Genomic DNA, 14734 nt, shown 5'->3' with positions numbered 1-14734 from the left:
ATATATATATATATATATATAATATACTTTTTAAATTTTATTCTATACTAATATTGATTTTTAATTCTAATGCATAATTTGTCTTAATTTAAAGATTTGATTAAAGATTGTAACGAGACTGTATGGATTACGAAACACTGATTATTTTTAGTGAATAACGATCCTCGCACTTGCCTTTTGGAGACATCGTCATCATTATTAAGTAAAACAATCGAATGGCATTGTTCTGCGCGCGGAGCGGTGAGGTGAGGTGAGGGGGACAGCGAAAGTTAGACGGAGGCGATTCGAAAATCAACTAAAAGTTGCACTGTCCCCTTCACCACACCGCGTGCAGCTGAAATGCCCCATGACAGTCGAATGGCATTGTTCAGCGCGCGGAGCGGTGAGGTGAGGGGAACAGCGAAAGCTAGACAAAGGCGATTCGAAAATCAGCCGAAAGTTGCATTTGCCCGCCCCTCCTCACCTCATCTCACCGCGTGCAGTCCAAGTGCTCCATGATGATCGAATGGCATTGTACTGTACGCGGTGCGATACGATAAGAGGGACTGCGAAAGCTGGACGAAAACTATTCGAAAATCAATCGAAAGTTGCACCCCTCTCACCTCACCAGGACATCGAATGGAATGTGGTCGACGATGACAATAATGATGATAACGACGACGACAATAATAATAATGACGACGACGACGTATCTTAAAAATAAAGCGTGAAAATTACAGATTCGGACTTTGAGTCGTGATATCTTTGCTCGTAGGACACGTAGAGAAAAAATGAAAGCACTTTTATTATACAATTTAAGCAATTGCTATCGATTGAGCGTATATAGAACTTGATCCGTTCAGCCGTTACTGAGATCTGATCATCTCAATCCCCCGAAACTCTCAGTTTCGCGTAAAGGAGGCACGGCAGTGCCGCGGCGCTTGGCTTAGCGCCGAGACACTACCGTGTCTCCAGATTTGAAGCGTCAATTTTAATATCGATTGGTTGTGTTAGTAAGCTTGCCGTACAGACTGTAAATGAGAGGGAAATCAAGAGGATTCGGGAATACATTGCCGCTTATAATTTATTGCGTTATCCGACTAAAGATAGATCTTTACATAATTTTATTACAAAAACGTCGATGTATAAAAATACATTTGAATTTTTATTCAATATTTACATTCTGTACACATGAAAATAAATTTTTCACTATACTTCATAACTTATTACATATCAACGTTCATCACAGTTCATCATTGTTCATTTATAATCAGTCTTCTTGCACTTGTATACGCAGCTGTTCGAGCTCATCTTCGCTGCTCACAGAGCAATTTAAAATATTCATCTTTTTCTTTTTAGTACGTTTTGCATTCTTGTTAGAACAGAGATGTTTTCGTTTATTTTGTTCCAATTTCTTTTCCATTCTCTCTAATAACAAATCGTCATGGACGAGTATGCTTGGTTCTACGTCTTCCGCAACGCAAAATGAATCCTAAAATCATAATTAAATAAATATTTAAATATCTTATTAAATTTTCATATATAAAAATTGGATTTTTTGTACTATAATCGGAGGTAAAGTTTGTAATACAATAATATACGTACATAAACATATGAGTTTTGAATCTGTGGCGAAAGTTGCGAATAGATCTCTACTATATTCGGATCAGGTGATCGTGGTTTTCTAAAATGAAAAGCGCCTGGTTTCTTTACCGGACTCTTAACAGTTTGTAGATAATATGCGTGCATGTCGACTTGTTCCTGTGAGAACTGTGTATAGCTCACGAAATCTCCAAAATCCTCGTCATCTATACTAACGATCTCATCCGAACTGACATCAGAGTCTACTTCAGCTTCATCATCTATAAACTCGTTTTTGACATTGTTTTTGCGTTTGAGCTTACACTTGCTTTTCTTTGCGATTTTTTTATTCAAAGGAGAGATTTGCTTTGGTGTATCAGGGCTAGATTTAAAAACTTTTTTTTCTGTTGTATTGTTTACATATTTATCAGACACTTTAAAGAAATTCAAATTTATCGTACTCGAATTTTGCTGGACTTTGTTTCGTTTCAAAGATAGTTTTGAATGTCTATTATTTTTTGGTGTTGATGCGCTACATCGTTTAAGATTCGAGATATTAAAATAATCATCTTTCGTTTCCAAGGTTTCCGATGTATCATCAAAATAGCCATTTCTAATTACTGAGTTTTTTGATGTACTAGGCATGTATCTAATATCGTCTTTTAAATTTTTCGACGAATTGCGAAAGTAACAACTTTCAAGCTCATTAAATTTCTTAGCACTGTCTTCTGTAATTATGAAGTCTTCATCAGAATCATTTAGGAAATCAAAATCTTGTTTAACAGTACGTAATTCAACAACAGAATTGCAATGAGTATTGGCTAATGTAATGTTTCCTGTCCTTGAATTCGGGTCGTTTTTCTCAGCTTTGATGTCATTTTTAATATTAACTGAAATCCAGCCAGTACTCTCTTTGTTAATCGATTCTTCTTTATTTACAAAAGATTTCCTTGATGTTGCTAAATTTTTTTTTACTCGTGCTATTTCGCCAATAGCTTGAGTTATAGATAACAAGCTCTCTTCTGCTTTGAAATTGCGTATCGACTTATTTTTATTAGAATCACATTTAATAAAATCGCTTATATCAACATCACTATTAAAATCAACATCTTGTATTTCATCAATAAGATTTGCGTATTTGTCCGATTTAGAAGGTTTCATAGATGATGATAGATTAGTTCTAACATTATCTTCCTCATGAAAAGTATTAACGTTAGCCTCATTCGATACATTGATTTCTCCTGCATTTTTAATAAAAATGTTGGAAAGATTTGATTCCGTATTTTGCAATGCTGTATTATCCTTATTTTCTAAATTGTTTTCTACTGAACTAAATGATTTATTTAGTATGTTCTCAAATACATCCTCTTCTTCTAAATTTTTTTCGACAGAACTAAATGATTCATTCAATATGTTCTCAAATATCGTAGATTCCTGGTCTTCTAGTGCATTAGTTGATAATTCAGTTCTTATGTGGGTTAGAATTTCATTGTCCTTTTTTGTTTCAGATGTAGATATATTATTTGAATTTATCTCTATATCTGTAATTCGTTGGTTTATACACGAAACTACTGTTTCATTTGTATCGGAACTATCATCAAGTATATCTTCAAATCTTATTTCATTGCTATGAACATTCCCCTCATTTCGGATAGTGCACCAAAAGTTACTATTATCGTTATTAATATAATCATTGCATTGAATAATCTCATTTTCATTTTTACATTGTATTGATAATTTATTTTCATAATTTTTATATTGCGTTAAATTATCTTCTGTTAAAAAAGATAAATCAATAACTTTTACATCAGATACTACAAAACTGAATAAATCTTCAATTGGTTTTGGTGCGGGAATATAAGTCGTATCCATTTTAGGTTTCACGGTTTCAGAAGACATTTCTTCCTCCGATTTCCTTACAGTGTACAATGTCAGGAAATCGATCCCCGCATTGTCATCAGTTAACAGTTTGACATTATTAGGATTTATCTTATTATTATTATTTTGCATTGTTAACTGAGTGAGAATGTTACATGTCTTATCCCGGTTTTGTTCATTACATTTATCAGTAACAAATCTCATCATCGACGACTGACTTAAATTTCCTTTTTTAGATGAGTCTGTCAAACAAATATAATTTTTTGAGAAATATCAAAAAATAAATGTGCTATTCTGATAAATATAAAGCAGTTGATAACAAAATGGAGAATTTAAAGAAATAGATTATTCATTAAACTCACTTTCTTTCTGTTTCACGCTAAATGCCTCCTTCCTTTTATTGACATTTTTTTTCCTTCTTTTTTCTTTTACATTTGGCGTTTTTGGTAATGCTATAATATGCATCTTATGGCATTCTGGAGTAAACTGATTTGGTATCATTCTAGGATTATTATTGTATAAGGAGGAAAATATGTTGCTTGTATGTAATATTTTATTATTCAAAGAATCCCTTCTAGAAAGCGTAGACTTCAAATTCTGCAAGGGTAAACTGGATTTTAGTTAAAAAGTGCATGCATATATTATATCTATATACATACATACATATATGCTTGACAAAAGTCTTGACAAAAAATTAGAGGAAAGTAAGAGATTTTACCTCGTGTTCTTTCCCGTTTGTAACAAGAACAATTATATGACCATCCCGTTTACGTCCGGTTCTGCCCATTCTTTGAACCAATCTTATTGGAGAATGTTGTGATACATCAAAACATATTATAAGATCTACTTCCCCTACATCTAATCCTTCTTCACCTATACCGTATATTTAAAAAAATTAATTTATCATAAGAAAAAAGATAAAATTACAGTATAAAATGATTAATATTGTTGTTTTTCATGCACCTATACTTGTAGAAATCAACACATTCACACGATTGCTTCGAAAATCTTCCAACGCTTTTATTTGTTGCTTTTGCTTCTGACTAGCTTGCCCAACAAACATTTGTGGTCTAATTATTGGTTTTAATTGCAAAAGCAAAATGTACACCTCATTGACTATGTCTCTGTACTAAAAATTTTTAAACAACATATTAAATTACATTTTTAAATATAAATTAATTACACTTTTCTATATTATAATTTATAAAAGTTTTAAATAAATAACATATGTTATATACAAGTGAGTCTATAAAAGTCTAATATACAAACTTCGACGAAAACTATAGCTCTCGTGTCCTTTCGATCACCATTGAAATGATGTTCAAGCAACTCTTTCAGTTTGTAAAATTTATTGTGTCCAAATACAATAGTTGTTGATATCTGAAATAATTATTTCTGTATTATATAATATGTATATTATATGAGTAATAATTCTTTATTCTATTATTGTATAGTTTTGCAAACCTCAGATATGTCCCCATTAGGATACAATTCCGGAAATGGTCCAAGATAAGTTTCTATGTCATGGAGTAAATTTCGTAAATGGTCTTCATTGTGCATCCAAAACTTATCAGAATGAACTAAAAATAAAACTTCTTTAAGTCACTTGCATTAATAAATGTAACCAACAAATTTTGTATGTGTAGTGGAGGGGAAGAGAGAGAGAAGGGAGGAACAGGCAGAGCAAAAAGGTAGAGGAAAAAAAGGGAGGAGGAGCGGGGGAGAGAAGTAATTTAGTGTCTTATAAAATTAACTGTAATATGAATTTATGAATTATAAGTAATATACCTTCATAAAATTTGTAAAAGGCACGCAATCCATGTCTAATCATAAGGTCATAAGCATGATACATAGTTAACAATATATTCAATGTTTTCATAATTTGTGCATAATTTCCGGATTTATTTGTCTTTGTTTTAAATTCCCTCAACAAATAGAATATCTAAAAAAACAGAGTAAACACTTAGAATTACGTACTATAATATTATGTAAAGTATAAAACATTTATAAATATAATTTAATTACCCTTCCTTTAGATATGTTTGCTGTATGACCTCGCAATACATTACTTTGCATAAGAAATTTTACGTGACGATCCATAATAGTAATATACCTCTCTTTGAATGCAGCTAATTCATTGCTAAGAGGTACCAAAATAATATCTACTTTTCTTTTATTAATATATGGTATTATATCAATTGAGTTTTCATCTCTCAATTCCAAATGGGAGATATTTAAATTTTGTATTACCTATGCACAATAAAATATTTATCAAAATATTAAAATAACTTATTACTCCTTAAAATTAAAATTTTTAATAACATTAAATATTTACATATACAACATTAAATTTACTTACTTCATGAACATTATCTATTTTATTTCCAGGCGTAGCAGAAAGTGCTAATATCCTGAAGTGTTGATTCTGCGTAGATAATATTCTGATACACTAAAAGTTATAGATTTTTTTAAACCAGTATTCATAGTCTGTTCTTATTTTAAGACCATTTTAAGTAATATCTTATAGCAATTTTGGCTGGACTACACCAGTATGCACTGGTGCATACAAAAATCTTCATACATAATTGTCATGTAGCATGTTTTTTTTTTGTAATAACAATGTATAATGTATTTTTTAAGTTCATTTACCTCACAATATGAATGCTTGCCCAAAGCCTTATGAGCTTCATCCACAATAACACACTTAATTAGATGACTTGGTATGATTGATCTTTCAAGATCATTATGAAACACTTGAGGAGTAGCAAATATTATTCTTTTCTTGAGCCAAGCTATTTCACGATTCTTCTGAATTACTGCACCTGTATGTTAAACAATATATTTTTATTAGATTATATGATACATATAGTACAAAATACATACATTTGTACTATTAAAGCACTCTCCAGCTGCATTTAAAAATGTAAATAACAGTAATAAAATGTAAACAACATTAACAAAATATATATATTTTATGTAATGTTAATTATAAAGTTTTAGTTACTGTAATTAGGTTTTTTAGAATGTACCCCAACAAGAAACATAAAGATCTAGGCTATGTTCCAAAATTCACTGTCATCATTACTGAAAATCTGTTAATGTTGTATGCACAAGTTTTTTTAATACTGGCAATTAATTTTAGAATACAGCTATAGTAACACAGTGAATCATTACATCTTTATTCTTTGCCAATGTTAAACAAAGAAAAGAAATTAAATATAGGATAAAATATTTATTCACTTCATCATTTTTATCAAAAAAGGAGAGTTGGTTCATGATTTTTAATTCTAAAATTACTCGTCCTTTCATATCTTCTATGATCTTTTTTATCTATCTAATAATCTTATAACTAAAGATACATTCAGGAAGATGTTAATTAGTGCTATTTATGTCAATTTGTCCTTGCTTTACACCTAATAAGCGATGAAGATAGAATGATATAAATGATGTTAATAGCATCTTCTAGAATATATCCTACAACCGTTCTATCTAGTTTTTCCTTCTTTCTTTTATCTTCTCTCTATTTCTCTCACTTTTATCTTATCTATCTATACATTTATTTGTCTATTTGTCTCTTAAATAAAAATGAAATAATCACTGTATTATATTAGTTGCTTTCCATTTACACACAAGTGAAACTGAGTCTGAAGTGAGCTGAGTGTAAAATACTCAGATTAATGACGTCACTACTTGCTTACTTTGGTAAAATTAACAAATAACAACACAGGTTTATAACCTCACTTTTAAAGTGAGTCTACGAGACTCAATAAAGCACACGATCTCGATCTTGTGCAGTTTGTAAAAACTCAGTTGAATCTCACTTCTCAGAATGCAAAAGGAACGCGCATTCATCTGAGTTATGACGTCACAAGTGAGAATTATCTGAGAATCGGAGTAAATGGAAAGCAACTATTGTCTCTTCTTAAAAAGCATCATAAATAAAAAATAGGTTAAAACCTGTCAACTCCATCATATCGATGCTTGGAATCCCCATTACTTCATAGCATGCTTTAATCTGCTGAGCAACCAGAGGTTTTGTAGGTGCTAGAAATACAATCTTTCCAGATGGATACCACCTCCAGAAATTATACATCACAACGGCAGCAATAAAAGTCTTTCCCAAACCTGTCATGGAATTGAAAACAAAAATATTTTTTCATCTGAATGATTCATTAATACACACTAACAAGAAAATAAAATATATATCTTTTTACCAGTGGGTAAACAGACCATAGTATTTCGATATAAGGCAGATTTAACTATGTTATACTGGTATTGGCGGATTGGATAATTTTCCGGATATATCCAAGTATTTCCAGCCGAGAGATCGAATCCTTTGGTCTCTGGATGTTCAGAAACTTGGATACTTTGCGATTCCATTTTTGAAGAGTTCTCGTTCGATCTATACACTCCAGAGTCAAAATAAACAGACGGTGATCACTTTTCAACATAATCGATATTAATTTTAAAAAGTGAACATGAATATTTTATCTCAGATAGACACAACACAACATGATAATTACAAGAGAACTTCAGAGACTTGTTAGGATTTGTGACAGCAAAAACTTGTAACCATATGTGATTCACGTGGATAGTGGTGGACAGTCCGTAGTGAATCAGAGAAACCTGAGAGAGAACACGAAAGGATGTAAAGGACTTTGTTGTAACCGCAAAATGTCCCTAGTGTTCCTATAATTTTTGTAACAGTGAAACGTCCGCCGGTAAAATAGAAACAAACGTACTTCTACTTTTTCTTAAGAGATCGCGCTACTTTCACGTTCTTCCGGCTTCCGGGCTTTCTGCTTTCAGAAATTATCTTATTCTTGTTTAACATTGAGTGAATAACAAGGACAAGACGGTACACGGAGGCATTCCGGTTCCGGTGATGTTTCCAAACACAAATCCCGGTGAGTAGAATATTATTTTGACTACGTAATTTTTTTGTGACATAATAAATAAAATATTGCCGCAATTATATTAAGAAACATGTGTGTATAATATATATATATATATATATAACACACGCATAACATAATATCTATAATAATACTATATAACTATACACATGCGCGCGCATATATGTATATATCTATCTATTTAATAATAAATAGAAAAGAGTTTAAATAATAAATAAGAGGCCAACATAAGATATAATTAATCATATAGAGAGGAATATTCAAATATTATTTTGGATAATAACTCAAGATATTTTTATTCACAATGTGGTAAGTTCACTCAATTAAATTAAAATATTCATTTTGTGTGAAAATCTTGATTTTAAGTTTAGAATTATATATTAATTATATTAAATATAGTATATGCTAGATATGAGCCAACTGATGTCGCTGCGCGATGTTCAGTCGTGGCAGCGCGTTTTATTTCTATCGATTTCTTTTTAACTGACTTGAAAATTTGTTTGTAATTGCGGCTATAACTTTAATTGTATATTTTGTTGATGGTATAAACGCTTAAATTGTGATATCATTTTTTAAAAAATTTTGGGAAAGAATAAAAATCGGAAGGAATGAAATAGATTTTCTGATCAAAATTATTTCGTTTTTTCTACAAATTACAATCAAAATCTAGGGAGTAATTGAATTCTGATCGGAATATATTCTAAATAATTTCATAATACGTATATATACAGGGTGTCCCATTTTTTGCTTCTCCATTTCCTGAAGAGTTATTCACGTTTCCTGTTTCAAATGGAACACCCTGTATATTCAACCTATCATGAGAAATGTCGGAATAAATTTTGATCGGAATTATTCAACTATTTCTTAGATTTTTATTGTGTTTCTTAGAGAAAATGGAATAATTCCAATCGTAATTTATTTCGACATGTTCCATAATAAGTATATTCACCAGGATGCAGAGCAGGATGCATATAATATAACACTCGCATGTTTCCGTATATACAAATATCTTTATTTTACAAAATCTTATGTGAAACTTATAACGAAAGATATTTTACAATGATGGCTATATGCTAGGTAAAAATGATTTCTAATATATAATCAAGTAATTTATGTAACAGTATACAAAAAATGAAATTGCGATTACATAATATTTTAATATATATACACACACGGAAAAAAAAGAGTTGTTAAATCAACTAAAAACTTCAATTATTCAACAAATCTACTACCACAGTATACAGATAGTTAGTTTTTTATATTAAAGTAGCAAAGTTGTACAGCTGAATAAAATTAGCGATTATAAATAATCATATTTATGTAATAATACAGTATTAATACAGAAAAGATAACTTTCTACAAAAATCAATCCAAAATTTTTAACAAAACATACCAGCTATAAGATATGGTGCATACTTTTTCTTTCTAATGAAGAAAACTTGTTACATTAACAATTTTCATTGTAACAAAAAATTAGCTGAATTAGCAATGATACTTGCTTACAGACATCTTTTTTTTGTTGTAACATTAAATATTTTTAGTTACATAGAGGTATTAAAATCGCGCAGCAAGCTATATATACATAGGTATACATATAGTCTTGATAAAAGTCACTCAATATATTTTTCCCGTGTAACTTTATATATTAATATTACATGTGATTATACATGGGTAGTTTTTCCTAATTTTTTTCTAACTTCTCTTCTTATAAAGGAAATAATGTAAAAATTATTCTTCTGATTATTATTTACCTTTTTACTATTAAAACGTTCGCATATTCGCTATAAACATCTCTCTAATCCCTTCACATCCTGTATCCACCAATTATATTCCATTCAAACTGAAACTCAATTGAATTATTATTCGTATTTTCTATAAGAGATACGCGTAAAGAACTAGAAAAAATACTAGAAACGATTATTTTAACGTTTTTATTGCCGATTGTTGAATAAGACAAACATGTTTGTTCAATTAATTTGCGATTGATTTTTTATTTTTACATAAATAAAATATTTCAGAGATCACAATTTCAAAAGGAATTGCTGTGCAATTATGACTGCTTGGCCCATTAGCTCAGTTGGTTAGAGCGTCGTGCTAATAACGCGAAGGTCGCGGGTTCGATCCCCTCATGGGCCAAACATATTTTTTTATTCCAATCTCTGTCACGATTTTTACGTTTAATTTTAATTTAACCTCGGTAATATTAAAAAGTACGAATATGATAACAAGCACTGTTTCTGATAAAAAAAAAAAAAAATTAACGACACTCTTTAATTCAATGGAATTAATTCGAGGAACATGAGAGTGTAAAGTAATTATCTAGTACTATTTTCCGACAGAATTGAATGTCTTGACTTTTGAGTCCCCCTGTATATATAGCTCCCTCAAGGCACAAATATCCCTAGAGAATGCTGTATAAATATTATTTAAAAAATTAAAATAAGTTGTTCTAATATTTCAAGAATATAGTATATTATATAACATTTTTTAATATTATGAGAATATTCTATGAATGTTACATGTCCACTTATATAATATCCTTGCTATTTCTTTTAATATACTATTAAAATATTATTAAAATATTTATTGAATATTGCATCGCGATGTAATAATTTTATAAATTAAAGTAAATGTTATAGTACTTTTTAACGTTTATACAGCATTACAGTAATATTAAATAATGTTATTTTTAATAATTATATGATATTATCAAGAGCAAACATATAACTATCCATTAATATTTTAAGAATATTATTTAACATTATATAATTTTAGTAAAATATTCTTGAAATATTACATATTATATTATGCGCCTATAGAGCTGTTCCTCTTAATGTTCCTCTGCAATTAAATTGAAAAAAGCAGCCAGAAAAGAGCAATACTGATAATGTAAATGTAAAAAAAATTTTTTTTATTAGTTAATTTACTTTACTGAGATACAGAATAATTTTCAATCTTTACTTGGTCATCAATTCTTATACGCACGTGTGTATCAATATGAAGTTTTTAATTCAAAAGAAAAAATATTCTACATTACGCATTGTAAAGTCAGCGTTTAATAACCAAATAGGGCATGTATGTACAGAGTCTTCCATTAAGAGGTTTCATTTTAAATTAATAAAAAAACGAATGTTTTTGAAAACATTGAGATATATTTATTCTAATCCAAAGTACAGATTGTGCGATTAAACGTGGAATACAATATTGTCCAAATGGCCGTCTCGACTTTTCTTACAAATGGTTATTCTTTTGAGAGAATTTTTCATTACGTTTTCGCACAATTACGACTCAATTTCGCCAACATTTTGAATATTGTTTCTGAGCGTCTGTATCGTTTACGGAACATTTGTGTAAATTTTATCCTTCACATGATCCCAAAAGAAAAAAATCACCCCAAGGCGCAAGGGTGTGAAATCGCACGATCTGAGCGGCCAATTGAAGTCTCCGTTACGCGAAATGACACGTCCAGGGAACTTCTCCGCGAAATTTCTCCATGTAGTAAGTTTTCTATGCGTTTCTATTTTTATGCGTTGCTCAAGCAAATATCCATTGTTATTAACCGCATAGTTTTTACTCGACAACTGTCAAATATGACAACTCCATCTATAACAGGTATAAAATGTCGCGAAATTTAAAATGAAACCTCTTAATAGAAAACCCTATATATACGTATATAATGTGTCTGCGCGCGTGTATGCGTGTGTCTTGGCTCTTCTTTTGAATAAAAAAGAATTTTTTGCGACATAATTTAGTAATAAAATATGTATTGACTATATTGTTAAGGAGATTACAAAATAGGGCTCTAAATGTTTCCGGTTAATATCTGAGTTAAAGACTTGTATTTTCGTTTGCAATGGATTAATATTTAAATAGCCGTCGCATCTCGATTTGTTCATTATGTATCGCTATATGTATGTACATATATATATCCGCACATTGTCATATCCACGAGTACACAGATAAACGCATGCCTATACATACATACGTTTCATTTGCCGCAATTTTCAACAAAATACGTTCTCTTTTATTGAAAGGCCTTTGGTTCACTTATAGTCCATACACATATCTAACAGTAAAAACAAAATACGATTACACAGTTCAACAAAAATGACTTTGAATATACCAAAACGAGACTATAATTATTTCCTACAGTTTTTTGGACTTCGAGTCCGACTCTGTGTGTGGTTGCAGAATTGCTTTATCACATCACAATTTTGAGAAATTTACAATTAAAATGACAAAAAAAGGTTATTTTCACATATTTCGTTATATTATATGATAATTACGAAAAGCGATATACTGAAGAAGTGTGTTCTTGCAATCAAAATGTAGCGTGTTATTAGGACTTTCAACTTTAAAAAAAAAATTGTATTCTTTATGGTTAACAAGTTATAATGTTTAAAAAATTTTTTTTTACAGGAAATGACTATAGTCTTGTTTTGGTATTTTCTTTTGTTGAACTATGTTATCAAGTATAAATTATCAAACATAAGGTATGTTTCTCTTTTCATTTTCTCGCGAAACAGTCATGCATTATACTCATCATTCCTTACTTCATATTTGTTGAAACAATCATATTGCACATACCGAAACTTTGATTCGTAAAATAAGTATAAGTGACGATAGGTGAGCATGCTCGTGAGTTTAATTGTGTAAAGTCATAAGCATCTCGATTTTAACTCATTTTTGCTTCTGTGGTAATAGTTTTTCTGGCCATCGTGAAAACAATTGTTTGTATACTTTTATTAATATTTTATCGAAATAAAAATTGACGCAAAGTTAGTGAGAATTAATGATACAGCGCAATTAAACTTGATTTAGTTTAAGCTTTTGATTGCATCAACGTTACTTTAATTTTAAGCAAAGTTAAAAACTCTCTCTTTTTGTCTTTCTATTGGTTTAAAAAAAAAAGAGAGTTTTAAATCTCGCATTTAAAATACTTAATATTGATGCAAATCATTTTCTTTGCTTTAGATAAGCAAAGAAACACTGATTTTTCTCGTCTACTTTGCTTATAAGATTTAAATGTTAAAATATTTATATCTTCGAATTTTTAATTCTTTCGAGATATTGAAATGCTTTAGAAGTTTAGAATATTTTTATCAATTATATAACTTTTACTAATTTATCAAGATAGATAAAAGAATACATGACTGAAAATTTTTTCAGACATGAATTTTTATTTTGGACTCTACCCACTTTCAGATATTATTTACTTGACACAAGGCTATTGACTATAATAATTTTATTTAATACATTACCAATATATACCATAAAACATAGATGTTAACTAATTCGACCAGAATAACATACTAGACGCATGGATCATTTATGGTCCATGATTTAAGCCTAAATACGCATTCTCAAACCGAACTCTCTGGAATCATATATACTTACATATTATGCTAAATTGTTTATTTATATATATTGTTGTAAATTTGTTGAACTTAACGCGTTCTATATGTATATCGATTATTTGTTACAATAATAATATAACTAAAAAATTGTCATCCTTTTTTTGCAATGAATTATTTATAATATTTTTGTGTGTTTTTACTTATTGTGTATTTACATTGTAAAGTTTCTTAAAAGACTTTGTTGAAAAATAATATTTTTGAGTTTCTTGAAAAAAAAAGAATAAAAATATAAAAAAAAAAGAAAAACTATACTTTAAAAGAACATTCCTTTATTCTTTTTTATATCACATTTGTTATCAAAATTGCATTTAAAAATTAATATAACGTTTTAATGATTCGAAACATTATTTTAGAAAACTTTGGTTTTTGAATTATGTTGTTGTAACAAATGAGCGATATAATATTCTATACCGTCGCGTCTTATAATATTCAAAATTAAATACAATGCGTTTTGCGAAATGAACGCCGTGCGCCGGCCAAGTTAACCTTTTCGATACGGCTTTATTTTTCATTACTATGTCTCTCTACTATACGGACAGTCGAATCTCGAGTACTGCCAGTTGCCACTGTATGGGACAACTATGACACGAACGTCACTTCATCGGAGAAGGAGAATAGTAATTAAATTTTACCGTGTAATGTAAAGTATTGGTGGAAAGAAATCATGCTCTAACACATTTATAGTAATAACAGTCAAAAAATTGTTAAACTAAAGTCGTCATTAGTGCAGGGCAAGCGTTCAAAACTGGACGACTATAGTCGTTGTTAGTAAACAGCGAGCGTTCAATGTTGAACGATTATAGTCGTCGTTATAGTATCGAAAGGGTTAAACTCTTCTCTCAGATAACATCTATTAAACCTACTTTGGACGTAAGACAACGTCTTATTTTTACAAACAGTTTTATATGTGTAAAGATTGCAAACGAAAACACAAGAGAGAGAGAGAGAGAGAGAGAGAGAGAG

At 29.9% G+C, this 14734-nt stretch overlaps 1 protein-coding gene and 1 non-coding gene across 2 annotated transcripts; one reads left to right on the top strand and one right to left on the bottom strand.

Moving 5' to 3' along the window:
• Window positions 1-1236: 1236 nt before the first annotated feature.
• On the bottom strand, window positions 1237-7915 carry Fancm (FA complementation group M). Its single transcript, XM_018549198.1, has 14 exons — window positions 7653-7915; window positions 7396-7563; window positions 6088-6260; window positions 5798-5887; window positions 5464-5688; window positions 5227-5380; window positions 4903-5018; window positions 4708-4818; window positions 4402-4567; window positions 4157-4311; window positions 3801-4035; window positions 3374-3680; window positions 1585-3283; window positions 1237-1471 (listed from the first exon to the last, which is right to left on the bottom strand). The coding sequence occupies exons 1-14, from the start codon at window positions 7816-7818 to the stop codon at window positions 1250-1252; spliced, it is 3987 nt and encodes a 1328-aa protein (XP_018404700.1). The 5' UTR covers window positions 7819-7915; the 3' UTR covers window positions 1237-1249.
• A 2501-nt stretch (window positions 7916-10416) lies between these two features.
• On the top strand, window positions 10417-10490 carry TRNAI-AAU (transfer RNA isoleucine (anticodon AAU)). The gene has a single exon. It is a non-coding gene; the product is annotated as a tRNA-Ile (tRNA).
• Window positions 10491-14734: the final 4244 nt, after the last annotated feature.

This window comes from Cyphomyrmex costatus, unplaced genomic scaffold (assembly GCF_001594065.2).
Source record: "Cyphomyrmex costatus isolate MS0001 unplaced genomic scaffold, Ccosl1.0 scaffold8, whole genome shotgun sequence".
NCBI classification, from domain to species: Eukaryota; Metazoa; Arthropoda; class Insecta; order Hymenoptera; family Formicidae; genus Cyphomyrmex; species Cyphomyrmex costatus.
Note: the sequence above shows the minus strand (reverse complement) of the source record. Positions and strands in the feature narration are given on the sequence as shown.